Raw genomic sequence first — 26141 nt, forward strand, 5'->3', positions numbered from 1 at the left:
CGATTGCACTAATTTATGATGAAGGATATTGCCTAGGTTGACGCCATCGAGACCTTTGTTGGCAAAGGAAAGATTAAGAAAAAATCTTTTCTCTTTTTCATCTTTTCCAATGCGAACTGGCTTGAAAAGTCTGTGACTTGCAATATCCGAAATTATAGCTTCAAGTTTGTATTGGTTTGAATGAGGGTTTGTAACAGTGGATTCCAAACATAAATTGAACAGAGAATGAAGTTTTGAAAGGGGTAATGAATAAAGTTTCGTGTGAATGTGATGAATACCTAACGGCTTTTGTATGAATGGCAGCAAGTCATTAATAGAGACATCATGCAGAGAAGGTGATGTATAATGACGATGACCATGACTGCGTCTACGTCGAGGAGTCGAGTTGAAAATATTCATCACATTCACCGAGTTACACGAAGGACTAGATAGAATACCTATACCATCAGTTTTGTCATTGTAGATGTCAAGTAAACTATGATAAACAAAACGGATTTTTTCAGTACCACTCTATTTCATTGATAAATTATAAAGAAACTAAGCGTTTTACTTTCAGGGGCAGTTGTCCTCTGATTATTATATTCTCTTACGTCCCTTTTGGTCATAAAACTCTTCACGACTCTGTATTTATACAGTCGGGTCTTTCATTTGATTTGGATTGAGAGTTTCTGATGAAGGGAAATTCAAACAAATCTTCGACCGCAAGAGTAACAGTTCATTAGATAAATTTTAGGTAAGAAAACCTTTATGTTCGCCATTTTTTGTTGGTCTGTTCCGGTCTGTTTTCGCTTGTCGGTCCTTCTTCGACTAATGATTGTATTGTCTCCTTGACATTTCTAACTACTTTAAGTTTTTTTACATTTAATATTGTGTACTTCGTCATTTTAATCTCGTATTTTTCATTATAGTAAAACGTTTAAATACCTCTGTTTGATGTTTTGATTCCGTACATTTATTTTCACCACGCCCATTAACAACTAATATAAACAAGTTTGTCCCATTTACTGCTCCAATCACATATTGTCTACATACATCGGCAGCTGTCACATCATGTTCTATTACTGGTATTTGTAACGAGTAAGATAACTCATGGTTACCTTCTGACATACTTGTACACCAAACTTGCTAAAATATACGAATAAAAGGTGAAATGTGATATACACCAATGTACGTGTATCAAACAGTTACTCAACCAAAAATAAGATACCTATAGATATTTCGTTATTTTAGGTCCTTTTATTGTCATATACTAAGTAGTTCATCGCGTGTTTAGGTCTTGTTGTTCGTTGGCTCTTAAAGGTTTTTGGTTTGGGTTAAAGTGTTCCCGATTAAAGAAAATCGAAACATACTCCTCCGATGCACGAAATATTACTATTATTTTCAAAATATTCGAATAAACTAGCAAATTTGCAAATATTAACAATATATGAATCAAATTTTTTATATACCTTTTTACTCAAATTTAGTTTTACTCAAGAGATTATTCACCCACTGTTGAAACCCATGGCCATGTTGTACATAGATTGAAACCATGGTTCTATGTTCCAAACTAGAAGGCCTTTGTGATCTAATTTTATTTCAGACTAAAATTCATCTAGCACATATAACAATGATTAAACAGATTTTGCAATGTTTCCCATTGATCATTAAAAATCATGCTTTACGACGATGTACTAACAAATCTACACTGATATTTTTTTACAAATATAAAATTTTCATAAAACATTTACTGTGACGCTATCTTTTTTTTTATTATACGATTTGACCATATAATGCTAGTATCACCCGTTAACATCAACCTCAAATTTCCTTGAATATATTACCTTAAGAAGTTTTTTTCTAATAAGCTGTGAAGCTAACCAAGGAAATTTGTGTGTCAGATGGGAGGTATATTTTCCATTTTGTCTCTCTGTTCCAAAGGTTAGAAAATATCTACAATTCATTATAATATTTTTTAAATGCATACAATTTTAAATGTTAATAAAAGCAATAAATGATTAGAGTACTTTAAAATTATTCCAGCAAGGGCTTATTATAAGTTTAAGCGTTCTGTAGCTTATAAAAAAAAGTCTGTACTAAGTCAAGAATTTGACTGTTGTTATTCATTCGTTTGATGTGTTTGAGCTTTTTGACTACGGACTTTCCGTTTTGGATTTTCCTCGGCTTTCGGTATTTTTGTGATTTTACATTTTAATAGATGTTCGTGTTTTGCCAAAACTTTTAAGAGTATTAAATATGGAAAAACTGGAAAATGACAGTTGATACCCATTCGTATGATGTGTTTAAGCTTTTGATTTTTTCTATTTGATTTGGGAAAAAGTAAAATCACAAAAATACCGAACTCAGAGAAAAATCCAATCGGAAAGTCCATAATCACATGGCAAAATCAAATGACAAAACACATCAATAACGAATGGACAAGAACTGTCATATTCCTGACATGCACCTTCAAATGCAGAAAATGGTGGATTTAATCTAGTTTTATAACGCTAAACCTCTCACTTTGTCGACAGTCTCATCAAATTCCGTAATATTTACAATGATGCGTGAACTAAACAGACATAATAAATAAATAGTCAAAATATGGGTACAGCAGTCATCATCGTGTAACAATTTTAAACGGAATTTCCGTTTTAAATTTTCTTCGGAGCTCCGTTTTTCTGTTACTTAACTTTAGTCCGTTGCTGATTGTCTTGTGATCCATGTTATTGGTTTGCTTTTTCGTAGCATTAAAGCTTTATTTCCCTTTGTTTTTAAATTCAAAGTATTTTCTGTTTCTAAATTTCATAAATTCAAATGTGACATAACGTTTGCCTTTTCGCCATCGTATGTGACGTCATTTTTTTTTAATTGCGTTGACGCCTGGACTGATTCGGGTGTGTCTATGCTGTATTGAACTTGGCATCATGTATTCGGGTTTAGTTTTCTGTAATAAGTTAATACTTCAGTTTCATTATGAATATATCTTTCACATTCATTTGTTAAAATTTACTGTTTGCAATAGCATGAATCGTTCTATATAAAAGTGTTCTTATCCCGGGCATAAAAACAATGCCGTATTTGGCAAAACCTTTTCAACTTTTGATCTTCAGTGCTGTACAACTTTGTACTTTTTTCACTTTCGATCTTTTATATCTGGGCGTTATGTATTCGGGTTTAGTTTTCTGTAATTAGTTAATACTTCAGTTTCATTATGTATATCTCTTTCATATTCATTTGATAAAATTTACTGTTTGCAATAGCATGAATTGTTCTATATAATAAGAATGTTCTTATCCCGGGCATACAAACAATGCCGTATTTGGCAAAACCTTTTCAACTTTTGATCTTCAGTGCTGTACAACTTTGTACTTTTTTCACTTTCGATCTTTTATATCTGGGCGTCACTATTGAGTCTTGTGTGGACAAGACGCGTTTTTGGCGTATTGAATTTTAAACCTGATGCTTTTTGTTATCTATTAATCATGCTTTTCTTTGTCTAATATGGTCTCCTTTTTATTTGTATTGTAGTCCTGTAATATTATGTTGTCATTTCAATGTTATATTTAACTTTGCCATTAAAGTGCGAGGTTTGGCATGCCATAAAACCAGGTTCAACCCACCACTTTTATTCCCCTTTAAAAGTGTCCTGTACCAAGTCAGGAAGATGACCATTGTTATAATATTGTTCGTTTCTGTGTGTGTTGCATTTTAACGTTGAGTCGTTTGTGTTTTCTCTTATTTTTGAGATAAGACGTGGCACGGTACTTGTCTATCCCAAATTCATGTATTTGGTTTTGATGTTATATTTGTTATTCTCGTGGTGTTTTGTCTGTTGCTTGGTCCGTTTCTGTGTGTGTTGCGTTTCGGTGTTGTGTCGTTGTTCTCCTCTTATATTTAATGCGTTTCCCTCGGTTTTAGTTTGTTACCCCGATTTTGTTTTTTGTCCATGGATTTATGAGTTTTGAACATCGGTATACTACTGTTGCCTTTATTTCTAAAAGATTTTAAATAGAGCACATTTTAACGCATCCAATAAATACAAGTATTGTAGGGTTGAATAAAGGAAACTTATTAATATACTTCCCTTTTCTAAAATGATATTGTTTATTTACCCATTGTTATCCATAATATGACACTCTAAACCTTTCATTGTACAATCTTCTACCTACAAAAATATATTAAAGGCAAATGTCCAAAAAAAAATCGATAATTTTTACTGACATATTTAATAATATTTTTTATATAAGTATGTTATAAATTATACTGCTAATACTGATGTGTCACCAATGTTGTCTTTATTGGAATTGAAAATGAAATGTTAAGAAACTATCTATATATATCCTAATTACAAATCATATTGCTATGGGTAAAGATTCGATAAATTTCTCTATAAAATGCCATACGTTTCCCTATACATACATACGTTATTTATTAACATAGCTGTTAGTTGACTATGTGTTAAAGTAGCTCCAACAACTCCCTGTAATGATGAAGCAGCAACTGTGTCTTTTCTATCACTGAAACAAATGTAACATTTACTGACAATACACCAACTTGAGAATGAGAATTAGAGATAAAAATATTGGAACGTGTTATTTGAGTTCAAATTCGATCTACTAAGAAAGTCTTTAACACCCCTCCTACCACAGACAAATCATATATGCTATTCATTCAAAAACTACAGCACTATCATTTATATTTCCACTTGTTGCAACTTGCCAGAATAGAAAAATAAAATGATAAGTTTATCTAACAATATTAACAGTCGTGATAATATCGTTGTAGCTTAGTTGTCTCGATTTTGGGAATTCGTATGTTTTATCACCGACCTCGTCAGTCCAAAGACTTGAACAGTGGTGTTTGCTCCTTCACCGCAAACCACGCCGCATTATGAACAGAGACCAGGGACTGATCGACTCGAGTTAGCAAAGTGTGTCTGGTTAGGTTGACATGTTTACCTAAGAACTATTATTTTGTAAATTGCCACACTAAAATCCAGTTCATCGTCGTGTCTAGTTGTAGGGTGAATATCCATATTAATTAACGTTATATTATTACCCTGAATTTGCATTTAACTTGCCACTATACTTTAAACAGACTTGGTGCATCATTTTAGCAATAGTAATTTGTATCTGCATAGGAACCTTTGAAGAAGAAAGCCTACACCCAAACACTTGTCATTTATAGTCTTACATATTTTCAGAAAGAGCTCTGCTTAATATCATAACATCTTTTGTAGTAAATTCACTGATTTTTCCAGATGTAAACACAATGTCTTGAAATCTTGCTACACTTTTCTTGTACCTGAAAATATATTTCTTTCTCATATAACTTTTTATATATATGTATCTGACGAAAGAAAAGTATACGTTGAATTCTATAATGTAAGCTAGATAGAATCATAATTGTCCTACAATCACTACAATTTCATTTTCATCAAATAATTATTTTGTTTTAAACTCAGTTGTGAATTTTGTTTATGTTTTGGTTGATATATCATTTGCTATACTTCTACCATGTATCTTCTGTTAATTTAATCAAATGAACGTTTCGGTTCCGTGAAATATTATTTTTTCAAGATATTTCTGAATTCGTTAATAAATGTATATTTAAATTAAATCAAAGATGACAGAAATACAACTAATAAGCCAGTGACTATGATTGTTCAATAGACTATATTCATATTACATACATTAAAATCCGGAGTTTATAATTGTTTGACAAGTTACCTTTTGTGGTAGGAAATTCTGGTAGTCGGACAAGTGAGACCTACTAAGAGAAGTTAAATAAGGCTAACAATCGGTGCAATTTGGAGGGAAAACAACTGTTTTATCTGGTTTAGTTTTTTTTAAACTCGACTTAATCATCGGAAAACAGTGTATTTTCCTTTAAATTGCAACCATCGTAACCTTGATTCTACTTTTTTAGTTGCTCTTACTTGACCGAGTACCAGAATGTCCTACCACAAAGTAGGCAACATGTCGAAAAATTATATTCTCCGTAGTCAAAAGGCGGTAATGCAATCTTTACCAGTTAAATTAAATTTAAAAAATCCCTTTTGGCCGTTTATAAAATTTTCAATATCTGAATGAATGATTACCATGTGTACTGAATGTGGTCAAATGTGTTGGTTAAGGCTACCCCTGGATACATTCTGAAGACTCCAGATGGTGAGCCAAAAAATCTGAAAAGTATAATGTTACAATATATAATGTGAGGGGATAAAAAGCTAAGTCGAATTTTAAATTTCACGAAAAAAAATTGTGACAAAAAGTAGCAATTCAATGGGTATTTCCAAAATTCAATAAATTAACGTAAAAAAACAACCTTATAAAAAGTCTATGTCGAAGATCTGTATCACCGAAACTTCAAAGCGAACGCTCGCTGTCGAATGAATCAGAACGACCATGAACTAAACACATATTAAATATTGTTTTCAAAGTATAGGGACTTTGAATTGCTAGACCCTACTGTCAGAGGTTGATTTTGCTGAGAAAAAAACATTTTGTTCTAAAGAAATGTGGCATGATGGCCATTGTGAAAACTTTCTACCGAAAATCCAAAGGATAATTGCAAACTTATTTGAACAATCATTGCTGAAAATGTTTTAAAATATATGTCATACAACATTGTTGATTTAAAACCGCGACATATAAAAGAGGGACAAAAGATACCAGAGGGACAGTCAAACTCATAAATCGAAAATTAACTGAAAACGCCATGGCTAAAAATGATAAGGACAAATAGACAAACAATAGTACAAATGACACAACATAGAAAACTAAAGAATAAACAACACGAACTCCAACAAAAACTAGGGGTGACCTTAGGTGCTCCAGAAGAGTGAGCAGATCCTGCTCCACATGTGACATCCGTTGTGTTACAAATCCGGTAAATAGTCATATTCGGTAGGTCACATTTATAAAAGGGAAGGGGATTGTAGTTACGACGTAAGGAACATATCCGATATCATTTGTGAAACAGTTATTCCGTAACGGTCAACCAACTCGTTATGGCGTCCGTAAAATTTACGAAGAGATGATTTCAACTTCACCATTTGGAACTCTTGATTTAATAGCATCCTTGTGAGAATCAACCCTCTATCAAGTATCAAGAAAATCATAATAGGAAATGCAAGCACGGGAGTATCAATTGGGAGATATATACACCGTATGCCGGTGCTGCTGGAATGTTGCTACTTAGAAATCGAAAGTTAACAATTGGACAGCTGAAATCATCATATAAGTGATTAGGTCCTCTGACACTAATAATAAACCGACACCCAATGACAGAAAACTCAAGTAATTCGTTAAGAATCTGCTGCGTTTGATGTACATTCAATTTTTTTTTCTTCTGATATTTACCTTTCTATAACTTTATTTTTAGAATTTCTCCAGTAGTCTGTCAAACTTTGAGTTTCAATCAAGGAATGCCATATCTCTTTTTTAAGCCCTATCAAATAAATAAGGAAAAAGTTTTTGTAGAGTTTGTGGTGATTTGGTGTTAGATATATGGTCCTTGTTTAGTGAAAAAATATAAGTACAGTGATAATGGTCGTCTATAGTTTTCTATTTAAGGGATTTCTGGATTTGTTTGTCTTTTCGTCGAATTTTGTACTTTTAGATGGCATCTACGACTTCAAGTTCTGAATACCTTTGAAGTATCATCTGCCTCCTTTCATAATCGTTTATCTCACTTTGCTGTCTCAATACTTGCTATCATAGTTTAGCGAGGAGCCATTGTTCATATTTATATATAGCTAGCGTGTTTCAATTGTCAACAGAACATTTCATTTTAAATTCTTAATACCGGTCTTTCAATGGTAAAATTAATTGGGTTTTTAAATATTGTAAAAAGTTTTTTGCAATCAGAAGTCCTATTTTTGTTTCAGATCACAAATATCTTACTATGTGAAGAGTCACACTAATTCAAACGTCTGATACATCGGAGATATAATAATAAAACATCCCTGAATTGTTGAAATTGTATCAGATTAATATTTCAACATACAACTATTTGAGCACCACACTTCAGTAACTCATATAAAACAGAATTATTCATACACAATCGTATCAATGACAAAAAGAAAAGACATCTTTGCAAATTTTCTAATTCCTTTTTTCGATATAGGAATGGTATCCTGTTACCAAATAGTCAATCTTTAAGTGGAGACTTGCATCAAGGATATCCAGATAAACTTGAAATTATGAAACTACAAAGTATGATTTTTATTTGGATCTTTTTTTTTATATTTCAACGCAGAATAACGACTACAAATGCGTGTTGCTGACAAACTTGTTGATTTTAGCTATCCCATTTTGAGTATCAATAAAGGCAACAGTAGTATACCGCTGTTCAAAACTCATAAATCCATGGGTAAAAAACTAAATCGGGGTAACAAACTAAAACTGAGGGAAACGCATTAAATATAAGAGGAGAACAACGACACAACATTAAAATGTAGCACACACAGAAACGGACTAAGCATTAGACAAAATCCTATGTGAATAACAAATATAACATCAAAACCAAATACATGAATTTGGGATATATAAGTACCTTGACACGTCTTGTAGTAATGTGAATTCACACTCAAAAATAAGAAAAAACAAACGACACAACGGAAACACAACGTTAAAATGTAACACACACAGAAACGAACTATAATATAACAATGGCCATATTCCTGACTTGGTACAGGACATTTTTAAAGGAAAAAATGGTCGGTTGAACCTGGTTTTGTGGCATGCCAAACCTCCCTCTTTTATGGCCATGTGAAATATAACATTAAAATGACAACACAACATTACAGGACTACAAAATAAATAAATAGGAGAACACAATTGACAAAGAAACACACGAATAATAGCTAACAAAAGGCAACAAGTTTAAAATTTTAATACGCCAGAAGTGCATTTTGTCCGCACAAGACTTACCAGTGACGCCCAGATACAAAAGTTTGAAAGCCGAAACAAGTACAAAGTTGAACAGCATCGAGGACCAAAAGTTCAAAAAAGTTGTGCCAAAAACGGCCAGAGTTTTATGTTAGGTACCAGAGCATCCCTATTATTTAGAATAGTTTATACTTTTGCGAACAGTAAATTTTATAAAATGACTATACAAAAGATATTTGATAAAACTGAAGTATTAACTAATTACAGGAAACAACCGAAATACATTACATAACCCGACAAAATAGACACATACGAATAAGTTAAAACCTCAACGCCAAGTGACGACATATTTGAAATTGTAAAAAATGACAAAAAAATGACATCCCATTTGAATTTGTAAAACAGATCATCAAAAAATTAAAAATTACGTCACATTTGAATGAATAAGATAGAATTAGGATTGATTTAAGATTATATTTGAACTAAATACTGATATTACATTTAATAACAATGCACATTTCAATACTTATTAATAGCAAACTAAGGTAGCAATTAACTATATTATATAGCTATGTCCGGTTTGTTTTGAATCTAACTTCAAACGTAAAACATCGTACAGATTACGTTGAACAAAAATGAAATCTAACAAATGAAGGCGGTGATGTTTAGTCCCATTGTATGGTGTTCACATGTATCAATTAAAACGTTATACGCGTTTTTGTTGCATAACTCACAATTGACGTTTTTCGCGTTTTTAGATTTCTTGATAACAGAACAGTTTTCCAACCTGTATATTCAGTAATTGCAATGTATGTCCTGTTTTTTTTTAATTTAACAGCGTGGGAATTCATATAGTGGGTAAAAGGTAAATCACAAAAATACTGAACTTCGAGGAAAAAACAAAACGGAAAACCTCTTATCAAATGGCAAAATCAAAAGCTCAAAGATATCAAACGAATGAATGTATGTAGAAAATGGTGGGTTGAACCTGATTGTATAGCTAGCTAAACCTCTCACTTGTATGACAGTCGCATCAAATTCTATTATATTGACAACGATGCGTGAACAAAACAAAAACATAATAGGTAAAAATGTCAAAAATAGGGGTACAACAGTCAAAATTGTGTTATAAACTTTATCCCTATTAAAACCATCAAGTATGTAGCAAAGAAGCACAAAAAGGCATATATCAAATTTAACAACCTCATTCATTGTTTTTTTTATTCTGACGTAGAATCGCGCGTATGACGTACATCAGTTGATAGGAAACATTTCTTATTTGTCACATTCATTTTCGAATCGTTTCCCTGAGAATTTGGCTTCTATCTTCATTTGTATATTTTTACTGGTTTTACGCGATTTAAACACCTATAAACTACTGTTGTTGACAAATTCATTGTTTTCGATGTTTATAAACATTGACTAAGCTTGGCGATTCTGGATAACATTTTGACAATTGTTTATTTATAACATGTACAAGTTTTTGTCTTCACATTCACTGTCACTTGAATGACAACAATGTTGAGAAGAGTATCTTCTATATAGAAAAAAAAACAATGTCTAAAAGAGAGATAAAAGATAAAAAAAAAACATGACATAATCAAACATATCATTACTTCACACAAACTAACGATTGGACAACATGAACTACGTCAATAACAAACTCAGGTGATTCTGAAAGGGAAGTAGGTTCTGTTCCAATATTTACACCGTCAACATACTAATTGGAATTAAAAATAAAAAAGTGATAAGTCGCACTTGGTAAAGTCTCAATCAAAAAGGAAGACGGGGTTGGTGTCACTACAGGTAAAATTAAGAATAGAAACGTGAAACTTGTCAAAGAGAAAAGTAACCGACCTTAGAGCAGAAAATAGTCCAAGGCCACCAATAAGTCTTCAACACAGCGAGAAAATCCCGAATACGGAGGTATTAGTACATATCCAAGGTCAACTGTGACACAGGTTTTATATAGTCAACTAAATGATAATTGCGTTCGTAAATCTCAGAGGGAGAATTCAAATTACCATTTGGAACCGTTAGTGATAGTTTTCTTGTTGCTGACTTAAAGAATCAGAATTGAAATCATAACACAATTCTCATAGATTTCTATAAATTTTCAATTCAATGTGAGAGTAAATTACCTTCTTTAATAATGCTTGTATTATTTCTACCAGACAAAAAATCCGATATGGTTCCGATTTTAGATTGGGTTTCCTCTGTAAACTTATATACTTCTGAATCAACAAATACAGATGGCGAAAGCTGCAATTAAATTAAAGTCATCAATATCATCAAGCTGTAATTGTTGGTAATATGCACATTCATGCATGAAAATAAACAAAACAAAGATAACAGTAAATAAATAAACTCATCATAGATACCAGGCCTCACGGTCATAAAACTTTCGAGCATGATTTTTGTACTGAGACTCGAAAATCAACCAATCAAATTGCTGGATTTCATGTTTCGAGCATGATTTTTGTGCTCCGAGCACTGAGCAAAGTTTTATGCCTTCAAGGCCAGGACTAAACTTTATATATACGCCAGACGCGCGTTCCGTCTACAAATGTGTAGCGTCATCGGGCTTATCTCGTCTTTCATTTTACATCTTTCATCCCATTAGGTACTATTGTATACTTACTGACTGGGTATGAGTGGAATAGTAAGCTTATTGTTCCCGAGGTGCAACTATTGCCCTGAGGGGTAGCCGGGAAAATAGTTATATCCGAGGGAACAATTAACTTACTTCTCCACAAATATCTAGTCAGTAAGTGTTTTATTATACTGAAAGAGACCACAGAAAATAAATATCGGGGCTAAATCAACTATCGTAATTTAAAAAGCAGAAACACAACCATATTGTTTTATATTAACTTCACATATATTCTGAATGGTAAGGCTACGTTATACACTGACGTCAACCCTAGTTAATCTGTTAGTATAATTACTGTTACCTTAACTGTTGTAGCAGCTGTTGTCACAATGTGACCATCTATAGAACATACTGGAAAGCTGTGACTGATATCTAATCTATGGTATGGTGCGTTTTTTATATCGATACCCTTAAATGAAAAATGAAAAATGAAAAATGATCATGTAAACGTCTTTGTAAATATAGAAATGACAATTGAATACAAAAGTGTCCTAGTTCTGGAACTTATAAACGGCATTATATACTACCATTGTGCACCATAGAAACGATGATCTAAATCTGTTTATGTTGTGTATAAGTTTGGTTTTTTTTATTCGTAAACAGTTTAAACGTATACACTTTCTGTATAAAACAACCGCATGTTCATATCCATCATTTTTCCCCATTGATACACTTTTGAAGATAAAAATTGGTATTGAATTTTACCCACAAATTTATAACAATAAAACTATAAAATTGGGGAAACCTAATTTGACAAGATTCTATCTATTTTAAGTTATAACACCTTAAGTGTAAATACATCATAATTATTAACTTACATAAGCATATACATGTACATAAAAAAAATAGTTTACCAAAAATCTCAATTAAGCAAAAAAAAACTTTAAAGAATTCATAAATAGAGCTCAACCACTTTAAAAGTCAAAATCCAGATGTATCTGAATGGTGTATAAGTAACAGTGTATTATAATTACCGGTGGGATTGGCATCAGTTTTGGAACTTCACTATCTGAATGAAACATAACCATGACCATAACAAACTGTGTACCATCTAGATGTTGATACATAATAGTTGAATCTTGGAGTGGCATGTCTAAATTACTCATAAACGTACTCCTTCCAGGTTTTGTCTGCAATAATATATTTTATCAAAATTCGAAATATGTTTTACTGTTGTTTCTGTAGTAATCCAGTACATCATTGATTTTTAGTATATCTTTTAATACAAAGTCATTGAGTATACTTTAAATAGAATAAAGCACTACATTCTTTGACTAGAGATAATAATACGTGGGGTTTTCTGTAGTTTCTTTTCAAAATTGAATCAATAATCGAATTTGAAATTGAAAAATCGTTAAAAGGTATCTTTGACCTTGGTTATGATATAGATTTGGTTTTAGTATGTCGCAGGGTAAAATATTTTTGAAGGTGCAAATTCTCCTCTAAACCTTAGACAGTGGTGTAACAGTACAGCATAAGAACAAACTTGTGGAGATTTGTGTCATTGTCAATCATACCACATCTTCTGAGCTCAAGTCATCCGATCGACACAATGCAAAACCACAACATAGACCGGATTTAATAGGGTAAACATCCCTCACAATAAAAAAGACACAAAGTATAGACCTTAAAGTACAGAGCCATCAAAAAAAGTTACTGTATCTTAAACTAAAATATCAATCAGTACACAGACAACATTCGATGTCGATGGATTTTGGAATACAGATGTCATTACCATTCAGAGAAAACATGACATTGCGCAATGCCAAATTACAGGTATCGACAGATAACAAACTCGTAAACGTGCATATGTATATGTGTATAACAATAATAAATAGTATGGTTTTAATTTACTTATAACACAATCTTTATTTATACCAATAAAAACAATATTCAAAGATCTAGTTACAGAATTGAATTGGTAACCTTTCAGAATAAGCTTATTCAAAGGAATGGTAAGTTTACCCGGATTGTCTCTATAAACAGCATCCCCGTAACAATTTGGATGTGCTATTCAGTTTGAAATAAATTTTCTTCTTGGTTTATTTTCAAAGCGATATAACACTCTTAACCAAGCTTTAAATAAAAGTACAATTTATTAGCTACCTTAGCAGAAAAAGATCCGATATGTCCTTCATTTGTAATCTTCTTAATTTGTTCTTGACTTAAATTTGGTTCCAGTGTTTGAATTGATGGGAAGATGTTATCATCTTCTTTAACATGTTTAGTGTTAGCTGGATCTTTAAGTTTCGGGTGAAGTAAAACATGTCCTGTGAAAAATAAACACAAACTCACTATGAATAATGCATATGGTCAAAGTTATAAAGTTTTTAAAACCAACTGGAATTCGAATATTAGAAAGCCTATATAACAGATTTTACATAGTTTTAAAGGATCACAATGTTTTTCAGTGCGACATAGTGCTGTTGTGTAAAATGTTGCTAGGGATTGCATGTTTACGGGAAATTGCATCGATTAACATCATTAAATGAATTGAATAGATGTGTATTGTGAAAGAAAATAAATAAAGTAAATTACTTTAGAATTTTAGCTTTTGTTGATAACGTCCTTCTTATGAATAATTTGGGATAAGTAATCCTTGTTTTTCCAAATCTAACTAGCTAAATAAAGGCAACAGTAGTATACCGATGTTCAAACTCATAAATCCATGGACAAAAAACAAAATCGGGGTAACAAACTAAAACTGAGGGAAACGCATTAAATATAAGGGGAGAACAACGACACAACACTACAATGTAACACACACAGAAACGGACCAAGCAACAGACAAAATCCCACGAGAATAACAAATATAACATCAAAACCAAATACATGAACTTGGGATAGACAAGTACCGTGACACGTCGTATCGCAATGTGAATTTACACTCAAAAATAAGAGAAAACAAACGACGCAACGTTAAAATGTAACACATACAGAAACGAACTATAATATAACAATGGCCATATTCCTGACTTGGTACAGGACATTTTTAAAGAAAAAAATGGCGGGTTGAACCTGGTTTTGTGGCATGCCAAACCTCCCCTTTTATAGCCATGTGAAATATAACATTAAGATGACAACTCAACACTACAGGACTACAATATAAATAAATTGGAGAATACAATTGACAAAGAAACACACGAACAACAGCCAACAAAAGGCAACAAGTTGAAAATTTTAATACACCCGAAGTGCATTTTATACACACAAGATTTACTAGTGATGCCCAGATACAAAAGTTAGAAAGCCGAAACAAGCTAGTCAGAAAATGGCAAAATGTTAAAAATCAAGTGTACACATATGAATCTATCGAATTGGGAAGATTAAAGAACTTTTAATGGTTGGTTTGGTGTGAAATTGGTCTTTGAGAAACTGACCTTATCTCATCACCTTATCAAAGTCTTTAAACTATTTTATATTAGATTCCCTAGAACAGAATGTATTGTTTTTATCTATCTATTCTAATTTGGTATCTTTATTTATTTATTTATTTTTTCATCTTTATCCTTATGAAAAAATTAATCTTGTTGGATCTACAAAAAATGTTTTTTTATAGATCTATAATCATGTCGTGGTTGGCTTTTTTTTTTGGGGGGGGGGTAAAAATATATGAATTGATGGCACAAATAAATCTGACCATGTCTTTTCTCCAATAAAAATGCATAGCTGTGAACACCAAACACAAAATCTTCTATTTCTGTAAACATTGTTTCCATGGAAACATCTATGGCAGCAGTTCCAGTTACTGAATTATTTGATGATTTATCAATCACAGGTACACTTATTGTCATTTTCAGACCTAAAAAAGAAGTTGCATTCGCATCAGTAATTCAGTACAAACATAGAAATAACTCATACCAATTTAATACTAATGTTGTAGATCAATCATAATGCTTTATATAAATATCATCTAATAGTTCAATTTCAAAATTTGAAATGTGTCTTTGAAGTAACCCTCATAATGTAAAATATAGATTAAAAGTTGAAGACGTCAAATGGACAATTCACAAAAAGCATTGAATACAAATGCGTCTAAACAGAAGAGGCAATGTTGTTTTACGTCCGTTATGTAAAAGAACCCAATATGCCTCAATTTTTCATGATTAATCGTGTTTGATTCTGCAAACCAAATCAAATGCATTCACTTGGGTTATCGATCTGTAAATAAGTAACTATGGTAAACAATTCGTGTGTTGTGTACGAGCTTTTAATTTTGCCATTTGTTTCAGGACTTTCCGTTTTGAATTTTCCTCGGAGTTCGGTGTTTTTGCTATTTCCTTTATACATTATTTTATAATGAACTACAATAATTTTGCATTAAAACGTTCGTTTTACATTAATTTTGGACTTGATATGGTGTTTACGTTTATACCTAAGTTGTCTTCAATAACAGGAGCTATGACTGAATAATCTTTGTCAGTGTTTGTAGTGACTGGTAAACTCGATGTGAACTCTCTTGCAACACCTGTAGGAAAACCTTTTAAATCAGGAAAGAAATGAACTATTCCATTTTGATTAATGACTCCTGTTGGTCTTATTGATATATTCAAGCCCTGCAAGTTAAAAAATATTGTATTTTATTGAATACTAATCTACAGCATTTCAAAGTCAACATTAGCTAACATTTTTTCAAATATCCGGTAGCACGTTACCATGAATTATGGTTATTTCCATATCTACTTGCTTTTGTAATTTTAAAACCACTGAAAATGAGGTATGGATATAAGAAATAATATAGAACATTTACGAAAAAAAATAATCAAATAAAAAAGTACAACACTTTGTAAATTTCGTGCGTCAGAAGTATTTCTCTAGATTAAACGTCATCAGAAAGGATCACAATCAAATATTTGAAAGTCAATGATGTATAAGAACTAAATCAGTTGAAGATCTATATGACCAGAAAGTACCTAAACATGAAAGCAATACTTTTGATATAAATTTGTGACGTAAATCATTATCTACGCTGAATTTCAAAACTGCATTTTGCTCATCAACTCACTTTCTTGATAAAAATACAAAAAAAAACTTACTACAGGCCAGTTTGGTACATGCTGTTCTGCAATGTTCGTGAGAATATGTTTTACTTGTTCAGTACTGGGCTCAAGTGAAAACACAACATGTGAAATGCTCCTACCAACAGCTTTCTGGTGATTTTCTATCATTGTAAACAGTTTTGTTGTGTTAACCGTTGGTGTTTTACCATCGGTAATTAATATAACTATGTCTGATACAGATGTGGGATTATTCTGAAATTGACAAAAATGTTAAAATTGCATAACCTAGATTAATACTAAAATAAGGCGGTGGGTTAACGACTGTTAACATTAGCTCTAACCATGCATGTCATTTCTGTTTATTATCATTCTCTTTATATTAATTCAGGAAATATTGTTCGTATTTACGTTGAAACAATGTCACTGAACTAAGATTCGAATAAGCTACCGATTGGTTTTGTCTACTTTGGTCGAAATTTTGGCCGATTTTTGTTTTGTCAGAACTGGTTTTGAAAGAAAAACCCTTACAATATATTTACAAAAGACAGAGACAAGGTCACAACAAAAAATCGTGGAAGAAAAGTCAAAGGCATTTTAAAATTATTTACGAACATTGAAAATGTAGTAAAAAATCACATATGCTTATTGACCAAAACAATTCTCATTACATTAACTACCTGTTTGTCCAAGTTCTCTCTTTCTAATAATTTGTATGCAGCTTCCAATCCAACGCTGTAATCTGAGAGTCCTGAATAAAAATGACAACTTAAATTTATAAAAATGATATAAAAGATAAACATTGCCGGTATTATAAAAACAGATGAATTACAAGTTTCATTACATATGCGCCCAAAAAAAATCATTACGCAAACGTAAAATATTGTAAATTCCAAAAAACACGCAAGCGAGAGGTTTAGCTAGCTATAAAAACCAGGTTAAATCCACATTGTTTACATAAGGAAATGCATGTACCAAGTTAGGAATATGAAAGTTATTTCAATTTCCATTCGTTAGATGTGTTTGGGCTTATGATTTTGGCATTTTGTAAAAGACTTTCCGTTTTGAATTTCCCTTGGAGCTCGGAATTTTTGTTCTTTTACGTTTGATGTATTGCGGTTAATATCAACAGTAAAACATGAATATTGAAATGAGAAAAAAATACTTTAAATTCTAAAGGAGTATTGTCTCAGTCGGTCTTTATAATATCAGACAAACAAATTGTGCATTTTCTGAGAAAGATTTATATACATATCAATATTTACCTCCAGATTTTCCCATAGTTGTTACAAATTCAGATAGGATATCTTTATTTCTTTGATTAGCGATGAATAACTTACTATTACAAACTTTTGTCATCTGAGCTGTTTCATTGAAAGCAATAATGTTAACCTGCAAAATGGTTTGGCAATTGAGAAAAAAAAGCCTGATAAACTGAAAGTGTTAATGTCAAAAACATTTTAGCAATAACTATATAAAAATTAACGTTATTTATATATAGATAAAGAGCATAACAGTTTGCACGAACAAGGAACACGAACACAATGAGACAACAATAGTGTTGATTACTTTGGTTGGCGGACCTCATAATTCTAATATCTTGTAATGCTTTCATACGACCTGGGTTATTTGTTTTAAATAGAAATTGAAAGCATATGACAAATTCAAATAATTCGTCTTTTAGCCAATAAATCAGTTGATCATCAGCTGTATGGACAGTTATTAATTGTTGAATAAAGGTAATTTTTGTGCCATGTACCATCTAGCAATCAAAAAAACTCAACCCCAATGTTTTCGTAACAATTGTGTATATATATGCTGTAAGGTCGACTGAAGTTATATACATTGAAAGGCTAATAATGTGATACCATAACATAATTTAAGTACACTCCAGTCAACAATTTGGTTTCATCTTTTAAGTCATTGCATTTCGTAAACATAACATAAAATGGACGAATGAATGAACTTAAACGTGAATGAATGCATTCTAATAATCTTATATAGTTTCAAAATACTAGTATTTGCATATTAATATATTAAAAACAGTACGTTTTAAAATATATTTTGTGTGATTTTTCTTATCTTACGTACCTTATCATTAGGTGTTAGCGTATGTAAAGTTTCTTGGACAGCTTCTATAACAATTTCACTAAATTTTCTCCCCTGACTATCGACAGTTCTTTCTGTGTTTGATCCTACATCGTATACAACAACAAGGTTTTTCTCTGTTTTAAGATGTTTTACAGCAAACCAGTCTCTGAAATAAACATCAGTAGTTTGATTCAACATTTCATTCTTGTCTTTCTTGGTTTTATTTTTAACCAAAGTATTTAAGCGATGTGTAATACTTCTAGATTTCCCCATGATTGTATCACAATTAATAAATAGCAAAGTTTGTCTTAGTTATAAGTATATACCAAGAACGACACAGTGTTCTTACATTCATTTCCGCAATTGCACTGCTTTAAGTTTTAAAACATTTTACAAAATGGCTGGTTTCTAACGTATTATTTTTCGGATAATATAACCAATGATTGCTTTTAAATAAAAGTAATAAAAATATCAAAAAACAGTTTTCAAAATTGACACTTTTATTATGTTTTTGATTACCTAATAAGAACAAATTTTGATTTGTATTAATCATAATCAAAACAGACCTTCCAAATGGTACTCCTGGTTCAAATCACTATTAAAACCGTTTTAACTTGAGTCGACCAACAGACATTTGGAACAAAAATACTGCGATTATACTTACTCTGTTAATGGACTGATAATATTTCCATTCTTGTCACATTGATGACTGTTACTGTCAGGATATTCAACAAAATCTCCATCTATATCAGCATAGTACTGCCATAGTACACTGGGTACTGTTTGGTAATTATCCTAAAAATCAGTAAAACAAAATTTTCAGAGATTTCGACCAGCCGCTATTCCTTGCCATGATGCACATTATTTTGTTCTGTAGTTAATATAAAAGGTTTATTAAAGAATGTGTTTGTTTGGTTTAAATAAAATTACAAGATGTTGACAATTCTAAGGTTTCCTTTGACATTCGATGAATTCGACTCCCTAGGGTGATAATAGAAGAAATAACCTCTTGTCAACATGCATGCATAAACTATAACATCAATCTATTTAGTGACAGTTCATCATCTATAGTGTTTGCTATGTGGGTTTTGGTCATTGTTGAAGGCCTTACGGTCCCTGTTATCGTTCACATTATTGTAATTAGTCTTTATGATAAGTTGTGTCATTGGCAATCATTGTTTTTATTTAATTTGAACCGGACGTAGGTATTGTAAATGAAAATACTGCAAATCTAAATACATTTTAATATAAATCATTCAAAGCATTATCAAATAAACTTCACAAAATGTGCAGGCATTTTGAATATTTATCTAAAAAAGGGTCACTTCCCATGTTATTTATTTCTCTTACAGAGACAAGGTCGTAAAACTTTAATGAAAACAAGTAGAACTTAAATTAATAACAGTCATGTATTACCTAATAGATCAAAACTAGGGTGTTTTTAGCCATTAAGAAGCATTTATAAACTGATTTAATGCCAAGAAATGTGACATTGATAATGTTTTCAAAAGTTTACCCTCGTTTTACACATATGTTATTATACATGAATTCTATTAAAATATCGGCTAAATTTTGATAAAATACCCTTCTTGCGAAACAAATACAATATTGTTAAACAAGTGTTTCTGATTAATACGGAAGCGTATTGAGGACATAGTAAAATAAAATTGGCAGTGAACTTTGTTTTCAAAGTTGAAAATTTAATATTTCAAATCTTAAAATTTCGTCTTCAACTCGAAATTCTAACTTTTTCAAATCTCGAAATTTTTACTTAAACTAAAAATTTTAATTTTTTTAAATCTTAAAATTTTAATTTTCTAAAATCTTCAAATTTCGACTTTTAAAAAAATCTAACTTTTTACTTTTAAACACTCGAAATTTCGTTTTTATAAATAGTCGAAATTTCGACTTTAGACTAAAAAAAAGATCAAATCTCAAAATTTTTACTTCCTAAAATCTTCAAATTTCGACTAAATGTTGAAATTCAGAGTTTGAGAAAACTCGAAATTTGTAGTTTAAGAAAAGTCGAAATTTCAACTTTAAAATCTCATAATTTCAACTTTTAAAATCTCGAAATTTCCTCAGTATTTATACGTTTGTGATTATCACATTCACAGTCATTTATATCAGCAAGCGGAGAACCATATACATCATTTATTACATGCTGCAGATGCATGTTTGTCAGTCAGCAGTTCTATATTTATAAACCTAGCACAAAATGTAAACACTTAACTAAAAAAAAAAAACATACGGGGTTCAGTATGCATATACTTTAAGAATATTTTAAAATTTGAATATTATTCTCAATGTATAACAGTAGCTAGTGTATATATCAATATTGTTTAGAAATTATCTGTATAGCAGTTTGTCTAAAACTGGATTACAGTGATGGGCAATACTGGATGGTAATAAAAGTTTTGAAATGATTACAAGTGTTCAATGTTTCAAATATTTGTAATGTCGGCATATGTTGCAATAACCGCAATTTCCTATAAAAACGTGGATATCGGATACATGTATACGATCAACATCATGAAATATCTTTCAATTGAAATTTTGTTTCTTACTTCATTAAAATAACTGAATGGCGAAAAAAGAATTTGTTCACCGCAGAATTACAGTAAAATTATAAAGCGTTTAAAAATAGCGTTGAAAGAAGATATGCCTTTCGTTAACACAAGAAACATTTTGTAAAGTAGTCAGCTGAATCATATAGTCATGCTAAAAAAATTTGTGTTAGTGTTTATTGATGTAAAAATCAACATTGTACACCAGTCTTCTCCTAAATATGTTACTGTGATGTGAAGTTTAACCTTAGAAGCCCCTGAACAATAGCCGTTATCGCAAATAGATCCCTGTTAATACACATACTATAAAAACTTCGACTTTCAACGCTTTAAGCATGATATACAACCAGAAAGAATCAAGATAAGTGTATGTGTCGCCTTTAAGTCCAACATCTTATGTATTAATTGATCATCGTGATTTTAAAATGTTTTTCCTACGTAAAGTTTTGACCATGGGAATTGCCAAGCTTTTGTTAACACTAATTCTGCTGACTAAGTCGATACTTGATTAAACAAGAATTGATATAAAACCTGTGTTTCAAATGAAACAAAATTCCATTGTCATGAGGAAATTCCTTTACTATCTTTACCGTCCATCATGTATATATAAGTGTCTGGATTGAAAAAGAGGGATCCTTCGTTTCTCTATTCTTTATTTTCTTATACCATTTTTCATTATTTTCTACGACCTCATTTTTCTCTATTCTTTATAATTTAGAACGCCATTAATTTTGTCTCTATTCTTTATGATTTAGAACCCCATTATTCTCTATTCTTTATAATTTCGAAACCTAATATTCTCTATTCTTTATATTTGAGAACCCCATTATTTCTTTTAATTTGTTTGGCCCTTTATTCTGTTCTTTTTGTTCATTTTACTTTATCCTGTAAGCCCATTACATACCCTCATGTATTATTTGATAGATATTCTGGGATGGACGATTTTCAATTCGGTTCAAACATGATAAGATTTCCTCCCATTCTTTCTTAGTTTCTGTGATCTTTGCAAATGTTTCAATTTTGGCATGCCGGGCCTATTATTGCTGACTATATAGTATGGGGTCTGTTTATTGTTGAATTTCGTACGGGAATATATATTTGCCTTTATACACAAAATGTTGACTATGGTGGACAGATTTGACTCATTGGCAATTATACCACTTATCTTAATTTTCACATTCATGTTTATATGGCCTGTTGTACTTAACATTAATGTTTAAGTTGACTGTTGTACTATTCATTAATGTTTCTGTTGGCTGTTAAAATAAACATCAATGTCTATGCTAGATATTAACGTTAATGTTTACTTTTATATTATACATTGATATTTGTCTTGACTGTTGTTATTGACATTTTTTTTTTGACTGTTGAAGTCTGCTGTACTTAATATTAATGTTAATGCTGACTGCTGTACTAAATACTAAATATCAATGTTTATGTTGACTGTTGTATTATGCATCATTTTTAATGTTGGCTGTTGAACTAAACATCCTGATGAACTAATTAATCCTCGTCTAGACCTTAGTGTTACTGTTGACATTTGTTTTGAACATCGACGTTTCTGTTGGCTGTTAAAATAAACTGCAATGTCTATGCTGACTCTTGTTCTAGGCAAAAGTGTTTGGTTTGAACATAGATGTTTTTGCTTACTGTTCTATTAGATATTTCTGTGTGTGTTGACTGTTGAACTAACTTAAAATATTAATGTTAATGTTGTACTAAACATTTATGTTCCTGCTGTTCTTTTTTTTCTAGAAAATTGTGTGTATGTTTGACTTTTGCACTAAACATTGACTATTATTGGTGTTAATGTTATATTTGTACAAGTCAAAGATGTTTTAAGTGCTCTACGAAACATCAATATGTATGTTGACTGTTGAACTATTCATTTAAACTAATGTTGACTGCTGTATTAGGAATTGGTGTTTTTGTTGACTGCTGTACTATTCATTAATGGGACTCAAGCTGTTTTCTTGGTTTTGTGATATAGGGAAAACCAGGGGAAGGGGAGATGGAAACAGAACGTAATTTAATGACAGATTGCAACCAATAAGAAAAAGTAAACAGAAAACTGTGAAATTTTGTTCGTGTTCTATATTACTGTTTAGATGGTATCACATGTACATAAGACACTCAACAAATGAGTAGAGTAGTTTGTATACATGGAATAGTACTGCGTATTGCTGACAACTATATTTGTTGTCAATCAACAGCTTACTTATTTGAAACAAAATTAACGCATTACATAACATTTTCATTCTACTTGACAAATTACACTAAGATTTGACAAATTACATCAATTTAAACTAACCTTGAATACTGGAAATAACTTTTCACTATCAATTTTTGATATTGAAGTTGAATTTCTGGAACCAATACATAATAAATTTTGGTTAACGTCTTGTCGGAGCCGTCCTTCGTATAACATCCCAGGAACAGGCCCGCTTTTACAACACCTTGCAATTTTAATTCCTTGATTTAGTTTTGTTTTTGTCTCAGCTGAAGTTTTGATTTTAAATACAGCTGTTTTCACTTGGAAAAATCTTTCTCCAATTTTTTGACACATATCCTGAAAGACTTCATTTTGTATGTCTTTCGCGAGAGTTTTGCTAACCTTGGTCCGTCTATGATTTGAAATATCCCGTTGTATCGTTTGTGGTGATAGAACATCATTGGAGAATGTCATCAGAGTCTTTGAAAAATTGGGAATCCAAGTATTTTTCACAACGTCTGGATCTAATTTTACTCCAAGTGATAAATCAGTCTCAATAATTAAAACTAGATACAAAATACAATGAATTATAATTTGATAGTATTTCGCCATATTTTAGCTGTTATAAGATTATGTCATATTCATTAATAAAGATAATCCCAAACTTCTATTCCTTCTCTTTACTTTACTATATGTACACATAGTTATTCTAATCATTAGTCTCCTGGCAAAACCTCAATTTAAAATAAATACTGATTAAAGAATTTCTTTAAAAGTTATCATTTAACTATTTATCAAATATGTAACAAGTCAAAATAATACAATTGTCGTGTATAGTCGAGGCATAGGTATTCACAAGTCACGGTTTCTATTATGATCATATTCTATTACACTGATTATCTGTTCTTTATATTCGCGTAAGGTAACACGGAGACAATCACACGCGCTGTATAGATACGCGGCACTGAACAATCATCACAGTTGCAGGATCATTTTTTGACTTAAGATTGTGAATCAGTTTGCTCTTCCTGCACTTAAAAATTTCGATACCAGGACATGGGAATGATACAGATTTTGGCGGACTTTTCTCAAACATGCAGGCGAGAGTGAAATATAACAACAAGAGCTCTTACGATGACAATGGAGCAATACCACTTGTAGAAAGCTACATGTATGTTCTAGCATACCATAAAATGGTTAGCCGAACAACCATGAGCTTCTAGCCTGGCATTGTCAAATTATCGAAAACAATTGTTGCTTTTATCAGAGACATATAATACATATTGTATTATATGTATCTGCTTCTATTAGATATATATAAAAACTTTTTTAAAGTCATATGAAACAAGTGACTGGTGAACAATAATGTTTATCCAATTCTTGAACCAATGCACGTATATATCATAAACTTAGTCTTCTCTGCACGATTTAATCATTTTTTACGCAAATATATCGTATAATAGTCAATCTTTTTTTCTCTCTCTGTCTGTTAGGATTTAACAAATATTTGCAGCTTATTAAATGCCGTGTTTTGACTCCGAAGTTTACCGATTGTCACCTTATAGTAAACAATAAACAAAAAAGCATGGATATTGAGCACGTGTTTAACATGAACAATCAGATAATAGTTTATTTCAGTGACAGAGCCAGATTTTTACGAACAGGTTCACTCTAAGGTCACTTTGCATACGGAAAATATGTCGGTGAATTGCTTCCTGGAAGCAAGCAATTAAAAAGTAAACTTTTTCTAAATGTGGACAAATTAAAGAATTTTCTTCAGAAAAAAAGTATATGTACATAAGTTTAATATTGAAAACTATCCATTTTGTTATAAAAAAAACATATGCATCATTTTTTTTAATTTTAGATTTCATATGACTTAAAAACTCATTCGACATTCAGGGACTTTTCTCAGAAACATATCTAATGTACCTCGAAACATATCTAATGTGCCTCTGTCCTGAATGTAACAGGATTTGTTTTGTGACTGTGATTTGAACCAGTCTTTGTAATTTTACTTATCAGTGTTTGTATATGTGTTTCCGATAATTCTTCTATTTCTTTTGTTATCTTTGCCTTAATATAACTATAATACTCGCCATATGTGAAAAAGGACTGGTCCCAAGCCGCAAATCTGATTTTGTCTAATGATATTGGCTTAAATTGTCTGTTTTGCAGGTACCGTTTTGCAAGGGTTTAGGTTTTTTTTAGTTTTTTTTTAGCTTGCTATATTATTTTGGTTTAGCTAAATTTTCAGACCTTTAGTTGTTTGCGTCCTATTGTCTTGATGAATAAGTGTCTTATTGTCAATTATGCCAATTTAAATCGATTTATTTGAATATCTAACCATCGGTAAGGCATCTTATGTCGGGAAAAGAACACTTTAGTCGATAGTCTATGGCAATATAAATACCAGGAACAAGTGTCCAAACTTGTTATACTGCCAAAGACATTTCACTTTATAAGCATTACAAACGCCAAATATATATAATTGACCTAATGTTTGAAAGATCTGAGAAACAGTACCAGCTATCACAACATTTAAACTCTGTTCAACGCTATTCTTGGAGATATGTACTTTATTTGGTTGAAACATCAGTTTGAAGTAAAATTGGTGAAATAATCATGTAGGGGTTATCTTTATCAAAATAGTTAAAATTAATATAATCGACATTGCATGAATTTACCAAAAAAGAAGGGGGAAAACCACAAACAAATGTTTAAAAAAAATATCAAATGAGTTTT

The 26141-nt window shown here is 31.3% G+C and overlaps 1 protein-coding gene across 1 annotated transcript in view; it reads right to left on the reverse strand.

The window, feature by feature from the left end:
* LOC143041844 (VWFA and cache domain-containing protein 1-like) overlaps positions 1 to 24110 on the reverse strand; it is a 36498-nt gene extending 12388 nt beyond the window's left edge. Inside the window, exons 1-19 of the mRNA XM_076213947.1 lie at positions 23496 to 24110; positions 19282 to 19412; positions 18618 to 18783; positions 17792 to 17918; positions 17207 to 17277; positions 16566 to 16781; positions 15905 to 16085; positions 15170 to 15331; positions 13636 to 13799; positions 12504 to 12659; positions 11831 to 11938; positions 11018 to 11138; positions 7347 to 7434; positions 6083 to 6166; positions 5176 to 5286; positions 4406 to 4499; positions 4095 to 4147; positions 1824 to 1932; positions 925 to 1125 (exon numbers count right to left, since the gene is read on the reverse strand). Of these exons, the coding sequence (XP_076070062.1) occupies positions 925 to 1125; positions 1824 to 1932; positions 4095 to 4147; positions 4406 to 4499; positions 5176 to 5286; positions 6083 to 6166; positions 7347 to 7434; positions 11018 to 11138; positions 11831 to 11938; positions 12504 to 12659; positions 13636 to 13799; positions 15170 to 15331; positions 15905 to 16085; positions 16566 to 16781; positions 17207 to 17277; positions 17792 to 17918; positions 18618 to 18783; positions 19282 to 19412; positions 23496 to 24008 (2856 nt within the window). The 5' untranslated portion in view covers positions 24009 to 24110. The remainder of the gene's footprint in view (positions 1 to 924; positions 1126 to 1823; positions 1933 to 4094; positions 4148 to 4405; positions 4500 to 5175; positions 5287 to 6082; positions 6167 to 7346; positions 7435 to 11017; positions 11139 to 11830; positions 11939 to 12503; positions 12660 to 13635; positions 13800 to 15169; positions 15332 to 15904; positions 16086 to 16565; positions 16782 to 17206; positions 17278 to 17791; positions 17919 to 18617; positions 18784 to 19281; positions 19413 to 23495) is intronic.
* Positions 24111 to 26141: the final 2031 nt, after the last annotated feature.

The sequence above is a fragment of the Mytilus galloprovincialis genome, chromosome 1 (genome assembly GCF_965363235.1).
Source record: "Mytilus galloprovincialis chromosome 1, xbMytGall1.hap1.1, whole genome shotgun sequence".
Classification (NCBI taxonomy): Eukaryota; Metazoa; Mollusca; class Bivalvia; order Mytilida; family Mytilidae; genus Mytilus; species Mytilus galloprovincialis.